The sequence below is a fragment of the Pogona vitticeps genome, chromosome 4 (assembly GCF_051106095.1).
Source record: "Pogona vitticeps strain Pit_001003342236 chromosome 4, PviZW2.1, whole genome shotgun sequence".
NCBI classification, from domain to species: Eukaryota; Metazoa; Chordata; class Lepidosauria; order Squamata; family Agamidae; genus Pogona; species Pogona vitticeps.
In genome coordinates, this window is record NC_135786.1 from 104,017,003 (window position 1) to 104,041,627 (window position 24,625).

At 41.4% G+C, this 24,625-nt stretch overlaps 1 protein-coding gene across 2 annotated transcripts in view; it reads right to left on the reverse strand.

Annotated features, from left to right (window-relative positions):
* Positions 1–205: 205 nt before the first annotated feature.
* CRB1 (crumbs cell polarity complex component 1) overlaps positions 206–24,625 on the reverse strand; it is a 165,874-nt gene continuing 141,454 nt past the window's right edge. For both annotated transcript variants that reach the window (XM_078392297.1, XM_078392298.1), the window contains 2 exons: positions 23,975–24,101; positions 206–1,183 (listed from right to left, as the gene is read on the reverse strand). In XM_078392297.1, the coding sequence (XP_078248423.1) occupies positions 968–1,183; positions 23,975–24,101 (343 nt within the window). In that variant the 3' untranslated portion in view covers positions 206–967. The remainder of the gene's footprint in view (positions 1,184–23,974; positions 24,102–24,625) is intronic.

The window sequence follows — 24,625 nt, forward strand, 5'->3', positions numbered from 1 at the left end:
CAGGAAGAACAAGACAACAACAACAACAACTCACCAACAAGTGAATGCCCAATATTTTGACAGAACTATTTATTCTCCTCGGGAGAAAATTAAATGGGATTTGCTCCCCAACAAGTACGCATAGGATTTCAGTCTCAACTATGCCTAGGTCCAAGACAATCTGGTGGAGCAGAAGGTGAAATGAACACACTGAAAAGAAGAGATCTGACACAGATTGAAATGTTTATTTTGCTGCAGGTAGAGCTTGCTTCGTAGTATTGATTTGGTCCCTGATTAAACGATAAAGCTCAACAAAAGCGACCTCTACTTCTAAAAGCTCTTGAGACACAGCAATGGCTGGATGACAGATAGATGACACAGGCTTGTTTGAATGTTCTGCATCATCTGGTACAGTGGCACTGAATGCTGCCATGGCAGTCCAAAGGGAAATGAGAGCACAAGCGGTGGCTTCTCATGGATTTGAAATGCAGGCACTTAAGATTTATTCTAAAAGTCACTGGAGTCTTAAAGGTCTACTGCTGATTGTGCTAAAGCCAACACTTCCAGGGCAATCAATAAGGCTTTCCAGAAATTGGGAAATACCTTCTGAATCCTTTAGTTGCCTGGCAAAGTCTAGGCATACCCATGTAGTGTTTCCATGCACACACTCTGTGGTATGTGTGTGTATATTGCACCAGATGTGTGTTGCTGGTTTTTCCTTTCACAAGCAATTCCTCTCATCTCTTGGCAAGGTGTTGTCTGAATTCCAGAAGGTCTAAAGGAGTGCCACTGGAAAGCAGACATTGACAATCCTGATCCATATATGGAGCCTTAACCATTTGGTGCTTTGGGCACTGACCAAGGTTTCTGGGTTAAACTTCAGAAGTCTTCATAGGTCTATAAAGGGAATCTTTCCATGATGTCCAGAACAGCCACTCCTGCTAGATGTTTTGGGGTGGGATGTGAGAAAACACAGCAGTGGTTCTTGCTAGATCAGTCTTTCCATGGGGGGAGGCTGTTCCATGTCCCACATTTCAACTCTAGATCCTTCCTTTTCCTGGCGGCTAGGGCTATAGGTCCCTTGGGTAGCTCGTTTATTGGCTGTTACAATGGATACAGTGCCTGCCAGAAGAAAGATCAGTAACAAAGCCAGTGTTACTGAGCCAACAGAGGTGAATATGTTGGAGGCCAAGTCAGTAGTCAACTGCAAGGGAAGAAAGAATGTGCAACATGACTGACATTGAAGAAGAAGAGGAACAGACAGAGAAGTTATCATGGAAGGTTAGACAAAATCCTGTTGGTGTAACTTTGTACCAGAATAACCCAGACTGGGTGCCAGAAACATTTAGTGTCTTATGGAAAGCTTCCTATCCTCCCTCCCCATTTTCAATTTTAAGGATGCCTAGGGAAGCCTTTGGGAGCCTCAAGATGCAGGTGGGGGAGACCTGAATATTTTAAAAAAATCACTGCTGGATCACTGCCAGCACGACGAGGACTGCTGCCAGTGATCCTGCAGAGAACCTTTGCTATTAAATCTCCCCACCACCACAAACAATCTCAAGGCTACCAAAAACATCCCCCATGTTAAAAGTAGGCCTTGATATTCTTGAAACCTAATATTGGGAGGGTAGGAAGCCTTCCATGAAATCAAACTAAATGTTTCCAACATGGTATTTAAGTCATGCCACTGCCAAGTTAGTTGGAAAGTTTTCTGATACATACTTAAAGATACAGTTATAAGAAATGTCTGTCTAGTTCTTCTACTCAGAAGGTCCATACACTTGCTGAGAAATGAACTGTTTCTCCCTCTTACCACTATAAATAAATTGTCTGGGGGGGGGGACATGTCATCTAAATATTTGGTGAGGTGAAGAATTCATATTTTGGAACTGTAATATTCCAAAGTACAAGATCCCATCTTAAAAGCAATATCCATTGTGGGAGTTGAGCTCTGGAAAGGAAATTCATCCCATCTCTGTATGACTTCTATGTCTTTGGAAAAGGAAATCCATAGATAGATCTATTATTTTCACAACAGTACATGTTTTATAAAACATGGCATCATCAACAATAAAACCAGTAAAAGAAAATGTTTCCAAAGTGACATCAATTAAACGGAAGAAAACTAGAATTTTCAGAGATAGGGAAACTATTCTCATATCCCCCCCCCCCCATCCTGTATGTATCAGAAACCAATGATGACAAGATGTACCATGAGAAAACATGGCCATTCTAGACAGCATCAGCCTGGGAGGATTTTGATATCCGGCCTGATTTTGCTTTGGGTTTTTTTGACTGGAATTACTAGTGACAATTGAACCATCAGAGATGGAATGTGTGCTTGGGGCTGGACTTTCCAATCTCAAATGTTTGAGAACAAACAAACAAACAAAGCCAGGAGGCCTCTCTCTCTCTCAAAAACTATATCCCAGAGATTAAGAAACCAAACTTGACTACCTGTGCAGGGAACAGTCTTTCTGACACTGATTCCTAGAAATATGGTTTGAATAAATTCCTCATTTTGTTCAACATTTGACCTTTATATAGTTCACCAGTACATTTTTATGCTGTAAGAGAATGCCACTAGACGAACATGAAACAGAGTCTTGGGGCAAGGGGTGGGGTGTAAGGTGTTTTTGTTTTAAAAGATCCACATACAATAAAACAAAACAAAACAAAACAAAATAAAGGAACAAAGCTAAACTTACCCTGTTTCCCCGAAAATAAGACCTAACCTGAAAATAAGCCCTAGTATGATTTTCCAGGATGCTTGTAATAAGCCCTATCCCAAAAATAAGCCCCAGTTAAGTGAAACCCCACCCTCTACCATTGTGCAGCATTGTGCAGGAAGCAGAAGATGATGACATGACTGCATTTGAATAAATGTAGATTGTTGTACATGAAAAAAAAATCCCCTGAAAATAAGCCCTAGTGTGTTTTTGGAGCAAAAATTATTTGCTCCAAAAATCTTATTTTCTGGGAAACATGGCAGTTCAGGGCATCTGTTTAGGAAATTTGTGAAAAGCAGTGATTACAGTCTTGCACTTATGATTATCATGTCCCTCAGAAAATGAAATAGTTAATTAACTATTAATTAAACATTTGCAACAGCACTCTAACCTTTTTTTAGGTAGCAGCCTTACTTAGAGTTTCAAGAAAGAGTGGCACATACAATATTTCACAATATTTCTTAAGAGTTTGATGAAACCATTCAAGATTCTGCTCTGCCTGGAAATTAATTGTTGGTGGATCAGAAGCATTTACAGATTGCCACTGCTCTGTGGGTTTAGAAGTGTATTAGTGTTGAGGCTCACAGCAGCAGACAGCCAGGACTTTCAGATTAGCAGGGGCAAAGATATCATCCGTTGTCCCTTTTAGTTTTCTGTGCTTGGTTGCAAACTTCTGGGTAGCTGACTGGAAATGGATGGGTTTTCCCAGCAATAATATACTGTTTTGAACTATCTGTTTTGCAGTCAAAAGCAAAGTTGTTAACTATAGGGGAGCAACTGAGGATTTGACTGATAGCACCAAAGTTTAAACACTACGAACATTTGTTGATGGATGGTGTGAACCCAGCTGCCTCTGGCCATTCCTCCTTGAGTGGAACAAGACAAAACATAGGTGGGATGAGCACAGAAGCCATATGGCCAATCTTGTGTTATAGTATGTTGTACTGTATATTCAGCCGATCTTCCCCATTCCTTCATTCTTATCCCATTTATGCCAATCTTGTGTGACCAAATTTAATCAACCAGGTAGAAAAGCCCCTAGTTAACAATGCTGATTATAAGTATTTTGGATTGACTTTATTCTAAATGAGCAATTAGGTGCCACTGGTTTTATGAAGGTTCCGCTCCTTATGTGGTGATGGTGGTGGGTGGGTGTCATTTCATCTCAGAGCATCTTGAGAACCATATCGGAAGGAGAGTGTGGCTCTATATAGATGCACAGACATCACATGCCTTTTTTGTTTCTCTCTCAAAGTGTTCGGTTGTGTGCATGCATTGTGGTTCAAAACCTTAATTGACTGAAATGTATGAAAGTGGTGGATACATCAGAACATTTCTCTTTCTCTGATCAGCTGCAGCTCCCCAAGGTGCCAGCTGTAGCCTTTCACATCACTATTTTTTCTTGATATCTGTTACAGGAGAATGTGGGGGGGGGGTGACACTGAATCCTCTGCAAGCAAAATGTGGGCTCTACCATTGAGATACTTTAGAGGGTAGGCCTTCTGCCTCCCTTGTTTGGTGGGAACAGCTGTCTTTAGATAAGATGATGTGAAGAGGTTTGCCATTGCGATATATAGTCATTTTATTTTAAAAAATCAGAAGGAAATAGTGTTCTGTTGGGTAAAGGGGTGGAAAACCTGAGGCTCCCCAGATGCTATTCCCATAAATTTCTGCCAGCTTGATGAATGGTGAGAGATGGCAAGGGTAGTACCTAGATGAATCTCCAGAGGGTGACCAGATTTTCACTTGGGTGATCTGTTTTGTACAGATTAAATGTGGTACTTCATTCATAGTCACACACAAGATAACTATGGTATGGTTGTTAAGGACAACAGCTGAAAGTCATATTGCCCTGATTGAGAATTTATTTATAAAAGGGGAGGTGTTGAATCATCTCATAGGACATAGGGGAAACACATGATTTTCACGCTTTGTTTTGTGACTCATCACTGCAAGGTAAAAATGATTAATTTGCAAATCTGATGGCAGGGGATCTGAGGAGATCTTATTGTGGGAGGGGAAAACAGGTTAGTTAAAGGAGCCACCTCAGGAACTTTGTACTGTGTGTTATACTTCATTTGATGAGGCAGTCAACATGGTACATAGGTGTGGGGGCAGAATTGGTGAAATGTGACATAAAATCAGTATTTCAGATTTTGCCAGTTCACCCGAGGGATTTTGACCTGTTAGGATTTTTCTTTCAAGGTTCTTTTTATATAGAGAGAGCGTTACCTATGGGCTGCTCAGTTTCATGTGCAGCACTTGAATAGTTCAGTTCCTTCCTTGATTGGAAGCTTAGGAGTAGAGTGGGATGTAAGAATACAGCCCATTACCTCAATGACTATCTTTTTTATGGGGAAAGGAACATTGTAAGGTGTAAATTTATACTGGACATCTTCTGTTCCATGGTGGACGGATTAGGTCTGCCTTTGGCTGAGGAAAAGATGGAAGGGCTGACTACGGCCTTGATGTTTTTGGTTATTGAATTAGACACGGTTCGGCAAATGTCTTAGTTACCAAAAGAAAAATTAGCTGACCTAAAGGTCAGGGTAGCTTCGATGCTACAAAAGAAGAAGGTGACCCTGAAGGAGCTGCAGGAGATGGTTGGACACCTAAATTTTGCCTGCAGATTGGTGGTGCCTGGTCACGCCTTTCTGCGTAGGCTGTGTACCATAATGCATGGGCTCAATCATCCTTTTCATAGGACCAGGTTTACTCAAGGCATGAGAGAGGAATTGAAAGTTTGGATGCAGTTTCAATGGCATTTCATTTTGGAGAGGAGAAAGGATGCTTAGAGTGGAGTTTCAGATCCAGTCGGACGCTGCAGGCTCCTTGGGATTTGGAATATATTTTAGAGGCAGATGGTGTGCCAGAAAGGGGCTGGAGGAATGGCACCAAGCCAGGGTCACTAGAGACCTGACATATTTGGAGTTTTTCCCCCCATAGTTGGTGCATTGTGGCTTTGGGCAAGTGCATGGGCCAACGCTGTGGTATGTTTCTGGTGTGACAACCAGGCAGTGGTTTATATTGTAAACAATCTGACTTCACATTTGAAAAGGATCATGACTCTGGTCAGGGCCTTCATACTGTGTGCCCTGACATTTAATATTCTGGTGCAGGCCAGGCATGTCCCGGGTGTAGACAATAGCTTAGCAGATGCATTATCACATTAACAGATCGAGCGGTTCAGAGAGTTAGCTCCTGGAGCCAACAAGTTCCTGGAGACTCTTCCCCCAGAGGTCTGGCAAATTGGTGTGGTGATGGAGAAATGGCAATAGGCCTGGCCCTGGCACTGAGGACGCGAAAGTGATGACTCTGCTGTGAGTATGGAGTTTCAGGAATTTAGAAGCCATGTGGGCTTTTTATAGTGTATCTAAATAGGAAAGGTTTGGCACCAGGAACTATACAGGGTAGGTTATCGGCTCTAGCCTTCTATGCAAAAATTAATGGGTACGAGGACTATTCATCAGACTACTGCCTTAGAAAAATGATAGAAGGCTAATCTAAGGAAACGGGCAGAGTAAAGGACAATAGAGCTCCTATATCACCTGAGCGGTTAGAAGGCATTTGTGAGCAGTGGGAGTTTCTCTGTAGGGATGATTATGAAGCTGCTTTATTCAGGGCAGCATCCTTATTAACATTCTTTGGATCCCTTAGGATTAGTGAAGTAGTTGCCTCAGGGAAGGGGGATGAAACCAGGGTAGCTTTACAATGGCAGGATGTTAGGGTAGTGGATGAGATGGTGCAGATTCACATCTGGTGATCCAAGGCCGATCAGTGGGGCAAAGGAACAGGTATCACCCTGCCACATTGTCACACTGAACCAATCTGCCCAGTGAAGGGTATTGAAGCATACTTATTTATTTATTTATTTAATTTATATGCCGCCCACACTACCCAGAGGTCTACTTGATCCTTAGAAGACCAAGCCCAGGATATCTCTTTATACATGAGGATGGTTCCCCTCTGACGAGATACCAGTTTTGGAGGTTAACTGATTTGGCTCTACATAAGGTAGGAGTTCGAGGACTGAGATTTGGGATGCACTCCTTTAGAATTGATGTGGCATCTACAGCGGCAGCCCCTGGTTACTGCCCAGTGGATATTAAACAATTAGGACGGTGGGCTTCGTCCTCTTATCGCAGATATGTTAGGGCACTTCCTAACATCTAGGCAGGGGCCTGGCTTTGTTTGTCTTACAGGTACCACAGTACCTGGCCAGGAGAAGACAAATCATGATCATGCTGCCACGTCCCCATGGGGCACTTGTCTTGGACTTGAAGCAAGGGCCCTTATCGAGTGGAAAGGGCACTGAGGATTGTTGTGGAACCAGATTTGCCATGTAGCCACCTTTGGTCATCATCCTCCAGAGGTGTTGGTAATACACCTGGGTGGTAATGATTTGACCAGGAATGGTGGAAAGGCCCTGATCATCAGTGTGGTTCGTGATCTCACCTGGTTGAGGGCCACATACCCTGCTATGTGCATTGTTTAGTAAACCATCATCCCTCAGCTGACATGGAGGGATGTGAGAGTTTTTTTGCCCATAAACACTGCCCGAAGGAGTATTAACGGGGAAGTCTGCAGAGCTGTTTGGAGTGGCTTAGAATTGGTGATTGGTCACCATAGGCTCTGTATAGCTAGGCCAGAGTTTTTTTCGGTCAGATGGTGTACCTCTATCTGAACAAGGTTTGGATGTCTTCCTGGAAGACATCAAGGGGAGGGGTCTGCTCCTGGCTGAAGCTTGGTGAGCTCAATGGCAGGCATGGGACTTAACTTGGCTAGTCCCTATGCACTGGCATGTAGTGTGGACTAAACAGGTATTTTGGTGAGTCCCATAGCAATATCAGGTAATTAAAGCTCATCTGAACTCCCAGCACTGCGGATTGTGTAATTACAGTGCTTGGGGGGGGGGAAAGATGCACTGGGGACACACCCAGACCAAGAGTCAACAGGCAGAGGGTGGCTTGAGGTCCAAGGATGGTCCCATTTTGGCTGGCCGGGTTATCATGGTCTTCACGGCTGTGAAAACTTGGGCCAGGGACTTGCCCAATTGTTTGTTTGTTAGAGGGTCCGTTCAGACCCATGTGTTCAAACCTGAGTCCACACTACAGCAGGATCCCCCTTTGCCAAAAGATTGGCAATGTTGATTGTTTTCAATAAAGTGTGGCCTGTGTTTAATCCATAATTCTGGCCTCACGTCTTTATTCCAGGGTAGAGGGGCAATGAAAAATCAGAAATCCCACTCACATGGAGACTCCCTGCATGTAAGCAAATCGGAAGTCAGAGGGTGGCTGTCACACATTCAGATAACCCTTTTCTGAATGCCAGAATAGAACCTTGGCTTCTCCAGGTCAATTGTGGAAACCATTCTCCAAAGTCTACAGTGATGGTCTTTCCTTGAACAAGTCATCTTTGCTGGAGCCTTAACTGTGTGTCTAAAAAACATGAGTTCATCCACATTACTATGGACACTCTATTTTGCTATGGGCATTCTGTAATGACACAGTTATGTTATTAAAGGAAAAGCTAAACAAGTCTCTGTCTGGCCAGTGCTTGGATAGCGAAGAGTTTCTCTGAGCTTCTTGAAGAAATGAGAGAAATAATGCAAGCATAATGAATGGTTCACTCTCTGGCTAGGCCTATTCATATTGAGCTACAAGCAGCCAGATGGCTAAATTCCTCACACGTGTTGTAAAGCTCAGTTTCAACTGCAGATGCCAATTATGTGAGTAATTGTTCACCAACAGGAGCCTGGTGTTCACCACAGGACATGTGATAAACGTTGGAATATCTAGTCTGCAGAGACAACGACAATGCTGAGGCACCAGATGGTGAGCAGTATGGGCTCAACCCAAACGTACCTTACATTACAGGAGGCACTCAGAGGTCCTGGGATTAGGACTGAAGGCTGACTGTCAGCTTGATATAATGGAAATATGGAACGCATACAGCCTCCCTTGTCACCCTGGCATTGCATATTTTCCACCATTATTGGGCCACCTGAGCTGTGAGCTCTACTAATGCCTAACTCTGGAACGAAGTGCCGCTTGGCAGAGTTGTTGCCAAATTTTCACCCCGAGCAAAACGTAAAGTGAATCTGAGGATTCCCCTCCAGGCAAAACATCTGCTAAATTTGGAAGGGAGCTTAAAGGTTTTTGCAAAGTTTTGCCAAATGTATAGCGGGAGTCCCAAGCATTCCAACTTTTTTCCCCTCAAGAAAGAAACTTGAAGCAATTTGCAAGTTCTTCTTCAGACAAAGCACATGAGGATTTTTCAAAAAGAGGCAAGAGATTTAGTGAGGCAAAATTCCTTACCTATGAGGTTGGGGAATCTGAATATATGCTCCTTCAGGGACTGGTCCTTATGTATCCTGAGTCCACTATTTCACAGATTTGCTGTCTGTGGCCCTGACCTCTTTGGAGAAGGTATAAAGTTATAGAGATACTCACCATGGTCAGTAATGTATAAATGCCCTTCCAAAATCTGTTGACTGAAAAGTACTGTATTTTTCCGTGTATAAGATGCTACTTTTTCCTAAAATCATTACACTAAAAATTGAGGGGCATCTTATACATGGACGTAAGCCAAGGAGAGAACAAAATGGCCCATACCTTCTCTCTGCAGAAGGCTTCTTTCAGTCACAAGGCTTAGCTTCCTACAGTCAGGAGACTTAGATTCCTCCAATCATGAGCCTTATGTAACTGATGTCAGCTGATGCTGAACAAACCAATTGGAACATATTTCATTGGAGGTGGAGCTGTAGGCAATGCTCAGGTACAACAGGGACTCATAATGTTTGAGCATTCTGAGCCCAGAGGCTGAATACTCAAAGCTAAAATTTCTTAATTTGGGGGTTAGAAAAGGTGGGGGTGGGGTGTCTTATACACGGGGCATATTATAAATGGAAAAATATGGTAAAGTGGGATGGGTAAAAATGCTGCATCTTGTGACTATTCTCTGGAACCTCTAAGGTCAGTCTTACCAGGTGGCAGGGTGAAGCAGCTGTCTTAGGTAGTAGATTTGGAATGTCATGAAAGGGCAGCAGATTTGTAGGTCTTTAAATAATAATTGCATTTGCACTCATGGGTATGAAATGTTGTTTTATCACAAATTTCAGCGGGTCCAAAACGCAGCAGCCAGATTGCTGACTGGGGCTGGTTACAGGGATCACATAACTCCTCTGTTACACCAGCTCTACTGGCTGCCAATCTGTTTCTGTGCGCAATTCAAAGTCCTGGTTCTAACCTATAAAGCGCTAAATGGCTTGGGTCCAAGGTATCTTTAGGACTTTGTGAGCCTGCCTGGGGGTTAAGAGAGGTCTTCCTCTCAGTCTCACCACCTTCACAGTTGCATTTGGTAAGGACATGGGAGAGAGCCTTCTGTGTCACTACTTTCAGACTCTGGAACTCCCTCCCACAGGAAGCCAGGCTGGCCTCATTTTGCTGTCATTCTGCAAGCAGGAAAAGACCTTTATTTTCAGACAAGCTTTCCCTTAACAACTGGCTGCCTGAGTAGTGCTTCCCCCCCCATTGGATGGTTGTGCCTTACTGTTTAGAATGCATTTTTACATTGCTTTTGTTTACTGTATTTTATTGTGGGATCTATTTGTATACTTTTATTACCTGATGTTAGCCGCCTAGAGTGGTCTTGAGTTGGCTAGATAGGCGGGATATAAATAAAATAAATAAAATAATAAATAAATATTTGAGTATTGTGGTATCTTTTTAATGTTTGTATATTTACCGTTTCTAGCTTTCAATATTGTCCTTTAATGATGTAAGCTGCCTTGGTCCTTGTTAAAGAGAAAGGTGGGGTAAAAATGAATGAACAAATGAACGAACAAACAAACAAATGGGGTTTACATCTTTTGAGCCAAAACAATAATGCAAATAGCTCTTAGTACTAGAAGCCTTATGTTGGGAGGATGGAGTGCCATTTCCTGCTTCACTTCCACAAGACATTTTCATGATTATCCTCCTCTGATCTCATTCATTTCTAATTTTATTGTGGGGAAATTATATTGGTATATAGTGTAAAGGAAGTTTTAGAAGAGGTATGAGTATACAGGAAGTGAAAAAAGAGCTATTTAGCTGATAAAAAAAACCTAGCCTGGCATATGCAATGTAAGAGATCAAGAGAATATATTTGCTTTTATGTTGGTTTTTAATGGAATCATCTCTATTACACATTGGCCAAAAGACAAAGCCAGCAGCGTTTGGGGTAGAACTTCCCAGCAGCTAATCAGTTTATGAGTACCCCTGGATCAACTTGATTTTTGTGCTTATCTGTGCAAGAGGAATACAATTTGCATGTGTATTTTTTCCATTGAAAATATGTTTTACATGTGTACGAGTGTACACCTTTGGAAGCTGCTGCCCATTGAGGGTAATGGGACACAGAGCAGGGTCACCAAAGGTGGCACTGAACTAATTTTTTTTTAAATCTAGACTCTTGTCTTGCCTTGAGACCTAGAATCTCTTTTTCCTACAAATTAACACTCAGTAGGTATTAGAGGATTGTGCAGTATCTGTTAGAACCCTGATAATAAAAAATAAAATCTGCTAATCAGCAGCTTGTAATCATGAAGCAAATATGTCCCTGTGCATTCAATTGCTAGGTTTGTTTGTTTGCTTGTTTGTTTAAATGAAACAACATCTCAGATAACTGCTTTCTTCATTTGGTGCCAGAATTCTGGAAAATGGTTTTTATCTACCATGCATTGTTAGCACGAATCAGTGATAAGCAGAATAGCTTATCTAATGTTTGATGCTGACAGATAGCAAAACATTAGATCAACAATTCTTCTGTGTGGGCGCAACATGCACAATGGAGCAATCTTCCGCTTCTAACTACATGGGTGGGGGGGGGAGCCAGTGCCTCATTGGCCTTGTACATAGCACACACCTCCCTGCTATGTTGCTCTTTACTGAAAAGTGGATAATTCTAATTTGCAAGTCTCTGAGTATGTTATTCCTTTGAGTCGCTTGTTGGAAGAAAGCCAACATGGCCTCAGGGACAGGAGAGAAAACTCAGCTAATTTTGCCTTCGAGGTAGCAACAGCTCATGGGCTGAGCAGGAGGGAGCACTTTATCCCTAATGGGGGAGTGGGGGCTACGTCAGTCATAAGGTGCCTGTACTTTGATGAATGAAGGAAATCATTATAAAAACATGACTCCTCCCAGTCTTTCATTCTTTCATTCTTTCTTTCTTTCTTTCTTTCTTTCTTTCTTTCTTTCTTTCTTTCTTTCTTTCTTTCTTTCTTTCTTTCTTTCTTTCTTTACACCTCCAGATGGAGGCATGATGGCCCCAAGGGTTAGAGAGCGGGCCGGACACTTTCCAGTCAAGAAGCAGATTGCTGAATAAATAAGAGCTTAGTATGAGGCTACCATATGAAGTGCTTGTCTACAAAGAAGGGCTAAGAAGTACCTTGAAAGAAGAATCTTTCCTCCCCTCTGCCTCCATGTCTCAGGGACATTGGCTGTTAGAATGCCTGCATCTGAGCACTAGGAAGCATGAGAATATATGCTTTACAGTGGACCCTTGACTTACGGAATTAATCTGTATTGGAACGGTGGCCGCAGGTTGAAAAGTCCGTAGGTCGAGGGTCCATTTCCCATAGGAATGCATTGAAAACCCATCAATCCGTAACATGCCAAAGAAAAAATACCTCCCCACCAAAAAAAGAAAATAAATGCAAAAAGCAGCATCTTGCTCGGACTCCTGAACTCCTGGCCATGCTTGGATTCCTGGACTCCTGCTGCCGCTGCCACTGGGAGCCAAGCCAAGCCGGGCGATCCTGGCCATGCTCGGACTCCTGGGCTTCCCCCATTGCTGCTGCCACTTCTGGGAGCTGAGCTGTGCTGCACTCGGACAGCAGCAGCAGCAGCGAGGGAAGTCCAGGAGTCTGAGCAAGGCTGGGATCGCTCTGCGCGGCTTGGCTCCCAACAGTGGCGGCGATAGGGGGACCTTCAGAGGCCTTCCAGGGCTCCTCCGCCACCATGGAGATATCTCGGAGGTCCCTCCCACTGCCAATCGTGCCTCTGAAGTATGTTCAGCGATGGAGGAGAGCTCTGAGATGCCTCCCATGGCAACAGAGAAGCCCTGGAAGGCATCTGGAGGCACGATTGGCGGCCTACGGATTGGAAGGGGGAGGCAGCGAAAGTGCCAAATTTGAATTGGGTGTTTCCCTGCCTCCCCTTTCTGGTCCATAGGTCGAGTCTCCAGCTGTAAGTCAAAGTGAAATTTTGTGGCTGGAGAAGTCCGTAACACGAAAAGTTCTCAAGTGGAGCCCTCCTTAACTCGAAGGTCCACTGTACTTTTAAAAGAGCAAAGCTCTGGGGAGCAATGAGTATACTGAGCTCTGTAAACAGTTTGTGCATGCCTTGGCTCTTGATTTGCCTCACTGTGTTTGACATGGGTCATCATGAACGATCCTTGCCTGGTTGTTGCTTGAACATGATGGGTTTCAGACCTTGGATTCCTGGTTGACTCTGTCTCTAACCCTAACCCTCACCCTATCCCAAAAATAAGCCCCAGTTAAGTGAACCCTGTCCTCCACCATTGTGCAGCAACCAGAAGAAGATGAAGGGTGCTACTGAGCGCCTGTAATCGAGGACCATGAAAAAGCCAGCCTTCTCATTATGAGAGCCCCACAACCGCTTTGAGTTAAATGGGGTTATGCAGAGCTTTGTACTCCACATGTGAAGATTTGGGAAGCATCTCTGGCACATATGATTCCTAGATGGAGTTTAGATATATATGCCCATGCCCACTTTTGTCCTACTTATGAGGAGAAAATATGCATGTGGCTAACATCTGGATGTGACCGTGATCCACTAACAAGTATTTGCTGTTTGAAAATGCAACCCTGGTTATTTTTACATGGGTTACCTCAAGGACATGGGCATACTCTCCCACATTGTTACTGGGAAACTGAGACAGCGGCAGGTGGCAGAAAATGAAACAGAAGTGTTCCTTAAAAATAGCAATTATGCCATCAAGTCAATTCTGACTTATGGCAACCTTTTTCAGAGTTTTCTAGGTAGAAAGTATTCAAAAGTGGTTTATCATTCCTTTCTTATGGGGGAATCCTGGGATTGTCTGCCCAAGGCTACACAGGCTGGCTCTTCTCTCTGGAGGCACAATGAGGAACTGAACTCTGAACCTCTGATTCTTTGGCCACTTATCCAGCTCACCGATCTAATCAGCCAGTTAAAACAGCGATAGATGTTGAGGTTTGCACCAGTTAAACTACTTCAGCTTTGAGATTCCCATTAGCCCATTTAACCGCTATGGACCTGATAAACCCTTACATATCATAGGATATGTGATACCAGGCACCTGAATTTTTTGGTTTTGTTTTGTTTTTCCTTCAGGTAGGAGTACATACATTTCCCCCCTCTATAACAGAAAAGTCAATATATTTCTTGCTGCCTTCAAAACTTGATGAGGTGTATATGCTTAATGTCTTGGTCAGGTGCGCTTACTCTGGGTGCTGAGCATGCATAGTAAGTACATGAACATTTCCAGCAGGCTGTGGGACCTTTGTTTTGTCCCAGCCTGGCTTCCAGTTCAGAGATCTAAAAAACAATCTGGTCTTGTAGAAGAACTGTGCTGAATAATGTGTGTGTGTGGGGGGGTCTCCCCGCTCTTTCCCTCCTTTTCCTGCTGCCTATGTAGCTTGCAGTCCCCAGTGAATCTTTCTTTCTAATGTAAATAAAGCTTAGAAGATCCCCACCGGCTCCTCCTGGTGCCTGAGTTTCATATTCCAATGGGAACGTGGCATGAAGGCAGGGGAGGGGAAGGATGAAACTCGAGGGACTGGATTTTGGTTAAAATATTCCAAGACATTGAAATGATCTGTTCCTCTCCATCTCATTATCTGTAATTGGCCCCAAACCAGTGGAGCCCTGTTTTTTTTTAAGCTACGGGTGTGTGCTTTCAATTTTTCCCTCAAAAGAGGCAGGGGAGGGATCCCATCTACTTCATGCTTCCTTTTGACATCCTCTTGTGGATTTTATTTCATGCCGTGACATGAAATGTAGGTTCTTCACAAACACAAGCAAGGGTTCTGTCTTAAGAGGGGTGTTGGCCCTCCAAATGGCATGCAAAGACAAAAGAGTCACATTTTTAAAGCACACACAACTCTGGGTATGTTCCTGTGGAGTTTCTTTTCTGTTTTTCTTTCTTTCTGTATTTGAAACCTCAAGTGCTCTTAATCTTTGCCACAAGATTGTCCACAGTGTGGAAAAACTGCCTTTTTTGAACACTGCCCATAATACCACCACCCCCAGCCATATTGCCCAGGGATTTTTAGTAGTCCAAGCTCTGATAATGGCATAAAGAACATGTTATGAACTACGTAGGTCTTTACAAAAAACAGAGTTTTCAAATTTGGGAAATTGAGAGGGGGGGCTGCTGTTTTTTGTCTCTGTATAAAATGCTTCATTGCTTTTTTTTACTGCTTTATCACTGAACCAGTGGATGGAAAGCAGTAGTGATAATTCATAATAAAGAGTAGAAGTATACTGTATTTCATTGCTTAGTGTTTTACCCAAGTACCTTTTCTATTTTTCAGATACTCTTAAAACAAGCATGAGGAAAATATAATGCTCCAGATACTGTTAGACTCCAACACCCATCATCCTTCCTCATCAAACATAGTGGCTGGGGTTTATAAGTGTTGTAGTCTGTCAATATCCAAAAGGGCCACATGTTCCCCAACTCAGCGTTTGTGTACCCACAGAAAGAATGTACGGCAGCTTAGAAGCATGCCCCCACCCCATAATTATCCTTCATATCTGACCTGAAACTGGAGCTAGTATCTTTGTGGCTGAACCAGTCTATCACTGTTCCACAAATATCATAGGGAGCAGGGTCTGAAAACTTTATCACAGCCAAGGTCTGATTCCTGCATGGGTATACCTATTTGCTATTAAAATGCATATCACGAAGGGAAGCTAAGGGTGCAACTAAACAGTGAGGGGACTGCAAATTCACTCACGTTGACTGGTTGCGACTACACTGGGGAATTCTGGTCTGTTTGCTCAAGTGGCCACTCTCAAACTGGATTGCTTGTTATCTGTGATGACTTTGGACTAATGAAGAGGTAATGATACCAGTTTTCGAAAGTAATGTGGTAGCAGTAACATTTTTGTAACAATGAGCATTTACTATCTAAAACATAGTATGTTTCTAAAACATTATTTTGGGGTGATTTGTTGAGGGACCTTTGACCATCTTCGTATTTTTAAAATGCCTACAGAGATGTCTTAACTTGCTTCCAGATGTTACAACTTTCAGGTAGCAGTGCATCAGGATTTCAGCCAATGTGTCTATGTTCCATGTGGGCATGTCAATGATACATACCTCTGTTTTCTGTAGAAGGTCTGTCTATTCTGAGTTGCTACCACTGCTGTAGTATGGAGATGGAGACCTTCAGTTATCAGACATTTTGGACTAATATTCCCACAGTCCCTTTGTTTCTGGGGATTTCTGGGCACTGAGGTCTAAAATATGGGGGGCAGGAGAAGATCCTGCTCCTATGGGATATTATTATGGTATTTTAAAAAGTGCCAATCACTGACATTTTGGTGAAGAGTTCACTGGTACCTTTCATTGTACCCTTAGATTTTACAAGGTTTGTGATTAACACGAAGTATAAGGAGCTGAGGGAACTCCTGCGTGTTGTAGGTAGAATTAGTTTGGCACTGGAGTAGAAAGGAGGTCCTATTTCAAATGAAAAACAGATTGGCGGGATATACAGTTCCTTGCTTTGTATAAGTGAATACACATACACACTGAGGAAAGAACAGAGGGATTGCTTTCATGATTATTATTAATTCTGGATTATTTGAATTATTGGATCTATATTAGTATGTTTTTTATGAATTATTATAGTATTAAGAAATGAGTAACAATGATTCCTTATAATCTGGAGACCAAAATCTAACTGTTACACCACCAAACAATTAAAAATAAACATTGTTTACAACATGGTGGTAAAAACTGCAGGGGAAAAAGAAAAGACAGAAAGAGAAAAGCAAGATGTTATGGTGTGTTAAAGACTAACAGACTTCTTTCAGTGTGAGCTTTCATGGATCAAAATCCACCTCAGACTGAAATAAATCTGTTTGTCTTTATAGTCTCTCAATATTCTCTCTCTCTCTGTCTGTCTGTCTGTCTCTCTCTCTCTCTTTCTTTTCCCTCTTTAATTTTGTCAATATGCTGAGACAGACTAAGAGGGCTACTTCTTTGTAAGTTAACGGCAAGTATGCTACCTTTTGGCAGTTTTGTTTTTTTAAATAAGAAGCTTTTGACATTACAGAATTTTGACCTCCTTTTCACTTATAAAATCTGACCTCGTCCTCCAGGAATAATGGCATACAGTATACATCGAAAATAATTTCCTATCACTCCCAAAACAGGTATGTCAATGTGAGGACAGATACTCCAGTCAGATTACAGTTGTTTGTTAATCCTTCAACAAGATAGCACCACTGTGCTGAGCTAGGGCCTGAAAATACTGTTACCATGTGGCTTATTCTTCAACCTGTCATATCAACAGTTTTCTTTCTTTCTTTCTTTCTTTCTTTCTTTCTTTCTTTCTTTCTTTCTTTCTTTCTTTCTTTCTTTCTTTCTTTCTTTCTGTTTAAATGGGGAAGGTTCAGGGTCCCTATGGGATCAAGAAAGAAAGATGAGCAAGGAGGATGGAAGGAGGAGGAAGCAAGAAGAAGGAAAAATACTCCTTCAGTCCTTGACACCTTTTTAGTCAGCATGATAATTACTCAGGAATAACTACATAAGGATGACTATGCAAATGTGGAATAAATTATTCATGAGGCAGCAGGCATTTATTATTGTAATTTAAGTGTCATTAGGATGTGTTCACATAACTAACACTTGTCATTAATGAATATATTAAGTAATCTCCCAAAGACAAATTCGGTGATAAAACCAAAGTCTTCTGCTATAGGGGTTTATTTTTAGTTTCGAATTCAATAGTGTCATTATCTACTGTGCTTATTCATGCTTTTTCTAACAGTAATTACTGTGATTATATGATAATGATAATGATAATAATAATGATGATGACGACAACAACAACAACAACAATGATAATAATAATGATGATGATGATGATGATGCCGACGATGATGATAATAATAATAATAATATCAGCAAGAGTATCTGTTCACACATTGAGATGCTATCATCATTATCATTATTAAAAAATACCAGACACAGTCAATCAAAATGATAAAAGCATTCACTAGTATTATATAATAGATACAAGCTTTAACCAAAAACCTAAGTACCTGTTAAATATCGGTGCAGTATATGTGCTATTCCTACTACTGCTGTTTTCTGTAGCTCTGATGGTGTTATTTCTGAGATCTGCAACTTATTATTATTATTATTATTATTATTATTATTATTATTATTATTATTATTATTATTATTATTATTATTATTATTATTATTATTATTATTATTATTATACCATGTGGACAGTGTTTTCTGTCAGCATTCTGAAAGGGATCTAAAAATACTTTAACAGAACTTACAAAGGAAGTGTTCTGTTTTGGCCATTGATAGTATTAGTGGTGACTGGCCTGCCAGAAAACAGGGAAGGTGAAAAGTACCCAGAGTACTTTTAGCTGGGCCACACATCATTCGTGTGGCTGTGCTTTTCAGAGTAGGCTCATTTGTTTCCAGGAACATCTATTAAGATGTGTAATTTGTAGTAATGTGACAAAAATGAATTAGATCAAGGCAGAGAGACTGAAATATATATGAACTGTGGGAAAATGGGGACTGAATACAAAGCAACTGTATGGGGCCCTGTACAGTCCATTGCAGCTTTTAGGTCAAAGGGTTGAACTGGCCCTAGCAAGGATGTCTGGGCAAAGTTTGAGGAACCATTGACCTGGAAGACTGCTGCTATCATTGGACTGCAAGAGAATGCTGGCATCACGAAAGGAGAGCAAATTTACCCAAGCTGTATACAGTTTTATTATTCTAAATACAGTAATATAATATTGATATTTTATAATAATAATAATAATAATAATAATAATAATAATAATAATAATAATAATAATAATAATAATAATAATAATAATAATAATAATAATAATAATAATAATAATAATAATAATAATAATAATAATAATAATAATAATAATAATAATAATAATAATGAGTTTGTGGCACAGCACTGTTCTGCTTCACAAAAGGGCAGTTTTTTAAGTCATCTAGTTACAGTAACTCTTAAATTACCCTATTTCCCCTAAAATAAGACCAAACCTGAAAATAAGCCCTAAGTATCATTTTTCAGGATGCTCGTAATATAAGTCCTACTCAAAAAACAAGCCCTGAAACCCCGCAAAAATTAATATAAGACCCTGTCTTATTTTTGGGGAAACAGGGTAGTAGCTTTGTCTGAAAACATGTGCTTGACAATCAGCAATTGCATGTGGGTGAAGGAGCTGTGATGTACATATTTGGAAGCCATGTTGCCACCTGAGGCAGAGCAGCCAAAAGCCTTCCTCTCAATCAGATCCAGTTGCACAGACTCAAGTTAGGTGCTTTGGCCACCTGGGAAAGAAAATCCCACAAGTGCTACCTCCCCACGCCTGGCAATAAAAACAAAGCCCCTGAAAGGGTTTCACCACCTGTGATGCTAAGCAGTAGCAGACATGCTAGGTGTGGTACAAGATGGCCGTGTCTAACTGCCTTTTCAGTCTCTCACACTTCCCTATAGGGTTGGGGCACTTTGGGAGCTTGTGAGAAATGAAAAATGTAGTTAGACATGGACAGCCGGTGCTGCTTGAATACTAGTGTAGAGAATCTTGTGAAACAAGATGGAGGAAATTGGAGCTCAGTCTATATGGACATTACACCATATAGGGTGAAACATATACTTTATTCAGTTCCGTGGAGGAAGCGGATTCACCTGCATATTCTTTTGCATTAAAAATTGTTCCTACAATTTAATAGCTATAAATTAGATAAGCCAGTTTGGGTCACATCATGACAAAACTCGCTGGAAAAGACAGTAATACTGGGGCAAGCTAAGGGCAGCAAGAAAAGAAGTAAAACCATGTATGAGGTGACTTAATGAATAAAAGGAGTCATGGTTTTGAGTTTCTGGAACCTGAGATGGGCTGTTAAAAATAGTATATTCTGGAGATCACTAATTAATTAAGTCAACATTAGTCTGAAGTGACCTGGCAAAATAATCACTCAATTGTTCTAAATATGTTTGTGTTTTTTTTTAAAATAATGTAATATAATAATAATATGCTGTCAAGTCAATTCTGACTTATAGTGACCCTTTTCAGGGTTTTCTAGGTAGAGAATACTCAGAAGTGGTTTATTGTTCCCTTTTTCTGGGGGTGCTCTGAGGCTGTGCAGCTTTCCCAAGGCTACAGAGGCTGACTCTTCTTCCAGGAGGCACAGTGAGAAATTGAACTCTCACCTCTGGCTCTGCAGCCAAATACCTAAACCACCGAGCTATCCAGTGAGCTAGCTCTTAAAGAATGCAGGCTTTTTTAAATGGTTTTTAAAAATTATTTTGAAAAATGGTTTTAAAACTGTATTTGAGGGGTGTTTTTATCTCTTGCACCTTGCTTTGGAAGCACTGGCAGGTGGTCAATAGTTTTAACAGAGAAGTGAGTGAATCTTTCTGTTCTTCCTACATGAAAATAGCTGAGGAAAGCAGCAGAGAAGGGCACCATGCTCATATCACAGCCCTCAACATGTGGTTTGGGTTGAAAATGATTGAATTGTTTACTCCTTAGCACAATGTGTGTCCCTGTGCGCTTGTGATACTGTTGCTGACTCAGAAAAGTAATTGAATCGAGGCCATGTTTTACTTATGCATTCTTCTTTCAGCAATTGCGAGGGGGGAGGAGAGGGAAGAAAAAAATTAAAATTTAAGCAGAGAAATCCCCAGTGATTCTTTTTTTGTTCTGATGACATTTGGTGAAATCAAAATAGCAGCCACCAAATGTATTCTGGAATTGGAAATGAAGGCTTTCTTTCCTCGGGGACAGTGGATGATCCTCTCTTTAGTGGAAGACACCCGTCTCAGGAGATGTTTAAGCAATCACACACCTCAGGGCTTGGCTGGAATGCAGCGTGGAATGGATGCGCTTTGGCTTTAGAGGTAACAGATATCTGAAGTGTGCAAAACATTCATAAATCATGACACAGAAAGCAAATGATAACACACAGGCATGAGCACAAATAGACACAAATGAAAGGAGGTAGATGCAAGGTGACAAAGGCAGAAGGTTTATTGTATGTACAAAGACAGGAATGCTAGTACCCATGTACACGTACAATGCCGTGGAAGAATACAGGTGTACAAAGAGAGGGACAAACAAGAATTTTGGAAGATAGAAGACATTTTTGAGGATGAGGTAGTAAGGGGGAAAGAGGTCCTTTATGATTGCAGGGAGACAAAGGGATGGGTGACAAGGATAAAATGTACTGAGTCTTTCCCTATACTTCAGTGAATTGTAAGATGCATCATGCATAAACAAATGAACAGTAATATCAAGTTTCTAGTACTGAACAAATATTTGGAGGTGGGAACTCCTGCTAGATTCCCTCTCTGCTCCACCTCAGCCTGCCATGCAGTAGCATCAGAATTTACAAGGAAACACCCTTGAGAGCTCCATGGCCACCTATAATATATGTAACGTAAAGCATTCCGCCAACCTATAATGTATCTTATTTTTTGTAGATTCCTTTGCAGTTCTCAGCTCTCATCCAAATGTTTCTTTCTCTGTTTTTCTTTTTAAAAAAGAAAGAAAGAAACCCTGTAGATATGGCAATCATTTCTGACGTCTCTTGTAATTTATTAGGAAGACTGCTGTTTTTACAATGTCAGTAAGGAGGCTGAGATAATAGGTTCTATTCAATTACACAAGTAGAAGAATATTATTCCCCTTCTTGCCATAGAATGCCTCAAGGTACTGACTGCTTGGTACCAGATTCACCTTGTGATTTGTGGTGGGAAGGCAGGAGATATTACTTCATTGAATTATTCAATATAATTAAAAAAATGCTAGAAGTTTACCTTTTAAACCTTTTCTTCTTCTGAACTAGTAAGCTCATCCATCCTTTCCTCAAGCCTCAGATGTTGGAGGCTGCGGTTGTAAACCCACTGTTGTATTAGGCTATTTGTAACCATATCCTCAGCTATTTCACAGTTGGCAACATCTGGAAGAGGGTTTCAGGATTTCCATTTGTGGAGCAGGGCAGTACTTTTATGTGTGTGCACCTGATACAGTTCAAAAAGATATATGTACAAAAGGCTGGGGAAGTTGAGGTCGGGGAAACAATTGCCCCATTCAGATGTTCTGCCCTAGAGTGTCAATCAAACTGCACCATACAATAAATGACTTTAATGGCCATTGCTCCATCCTAGGGGATTGTGGGATTTGCAGTTTAGTGAGGGCCTTAGAATTCTCTGCCAGAGAACTCTTATGAACTCTGCTGAACTACAGCAGAGAATTCTAAGTCCTTTGCCAGACGACAGATCCCAGGATTCCATAGGATGGAGTCACAGTAGTTCAAGTGGAAGCAAACGGATGTAACTGCATCTTACACATGATGCATGCAAAGTCCTCAAGCGAAGGGAGGCCTTGCTTTCAGTCTCACCATCTTCACAGGTGCATCTGATGGGGACACAGGGGAGAGCCTTCTCTGTCACTGCTTTCAGACTCTGGAAATCCCTCCCACAGGAGGCCAGCCTGGCTCCATCTTTATTGTCCTTCTGAAAGCAGTCCAAGAGCTTTCTCTTCAGCCAAGCTCTCCCTTAGTGACTGGCTGTCTGAGAGGGGTTTTAAATGGATTGTTGTGTCTTTTTGCTCTGAACGTGTGTGTGGGTTGATTTTGTTTACCGTTTTTACAAATGGCATTTATTTTAATAAATTATTTAAATTATTGTCTTTTACCGATGTAAGCGAAATTGGATCTTCTTTGAGGAGAAAGACAGGGTATAAACAAACAAACAAACAAACAAACAAACAAACAAACAAACAAACAAACAAATAAATAAATAAAGCAAGCAAGCCAGCAATCAAGCTTGCAAATGTGTTTGGCTGAATCTGCATACAGTGTTCCCATAATCAACAGCCCTGTCTCACCAAGGTTCTCAGATATGGGACTTCGGTAAGGACATTCAGCCAAAGATCGGTACAGGTGACTTTTCAGACCTTCATGCTGTAAGTGACTTCTCGGAAGGAGAAGGGAAGGGAGATTGAGAGGGAACATTAGGGCCAGCCTTCCATATGTCCATGTGTCCCTGGTGTTCTTCACTTCTCCATGTTTTTCAGCATAATGGCTTAGTAGGGCTGGTGTCTGTTTTATTTTTTAAAAAAGTTTTAGGAGAAAAATCCCTTCCGCTTTAAAGGTATTAAGGGCTCTCTCTGCCTTTACATCTCACCATCCTAACAAAAGGTACAGATAGTAGAAAAATCAGTGAACAAAACTGGAACACAGGGCATATTCAAATAGAAGTAAATTAAAATCAACAACTGCTTTGGGAATGTTTTGCCTGTTTCTCTCACTTTAAAATCACCACTGTATCAAACAAACAAACAAACAAACAAACAAAAACCCTACAACTCAACATGGATTAACATCATAGCCTGTGATTTCAACATCACAGTAAGGATACCAAATACCTCCTGGTATTCGCGGAACTCCCTCGCTGGGCACCTTTAAGAATCTACTAAAGACCTGGATGTTTCGGCAGGCTTTCTCACCTGATTACTTTTGATTTTCTTTTCTCTTATTGTCTTTTCACCTTTAATTGTTTTGTAATTTGTTATTTTATTTTTATAGTATTTTATCTCTGTTGTAAGCCGCCTAGAGTAGTCCTCCGCGACTAGATAGGCGGGATATAAATAAAATAAAATAAATAAATAAATAAATAAATAAATAAATAAATAATGTGCAATGGTATACAGTATTTTCAAATTGTTCAGATTATTGGTAAAAATGGGGCCAAAGAGTGGTGGTGTCTGCCTTTCTGATACCTAACTTAGCTTTCCTGCTTGGCAAAGGCATCTTCTGTTGTGCTTTGATGGCTTTAAAATGACAGCCGCAGGCCGTGATCACTGGTAATCATCCTGTTCACCCCACTCCACTGCTGGATCATCATCCATGCGCAGAATGAGGTAGGAGAGGAGCTGAAAAAGGTTCTGCCACAACAAGAGAGAGACAAAGAAGGAGAGGTCGCTTACATCTATCTCACAGCGTTCGCCAGCATAGTTCATCTCACAGACGCAGTGGAATTTGTTGAGCAGGTTTTGGCAAAGGCCTCCATGGAGGCATGGATCAGACATGCACTCGTTAATGTCCACTTCACACCTGCAAGAGAAAAGTTAGCCATGACTTGGCGCCAACATAAGAGGAAGAGGCAAGTCATTGTTCAGTTGGTGTAGGACCTGAGGAACACATAGCCCATGGGTTCAGGGTCTCTACTGTGCGGAGAAAACGGATGAATTTACTTGATTAGGACCTGGAGGTCCAGAGGGGCAAGGCTTAGGTTTCAATTCTCATTATTATATGAGGACGATAATACAGTATAAACTATGAATTGTGCCTCTGGATATCCGCAAGACCAGGGGATTGTGATGCCAGTGCATATGCGGGGAGTACATTACAATTTAGTATTGACCCTGCAAAAATAATACTCAAGGCCTACACCAGCCATTTGTGTGTCGGGGGGCCCCACAAAGCTGTTTTGCAGTCTTCCACTTCTCTAATACCGTGCCACTGAATTTTGGCCAGACACCATTAAACACCATCTAAAATGAGGTTTGAAAAAGCTTGCGTTCTTACTGATTTAAAAGCATGTTCTGATGTAACAAACCACCATGCATGATATTCAA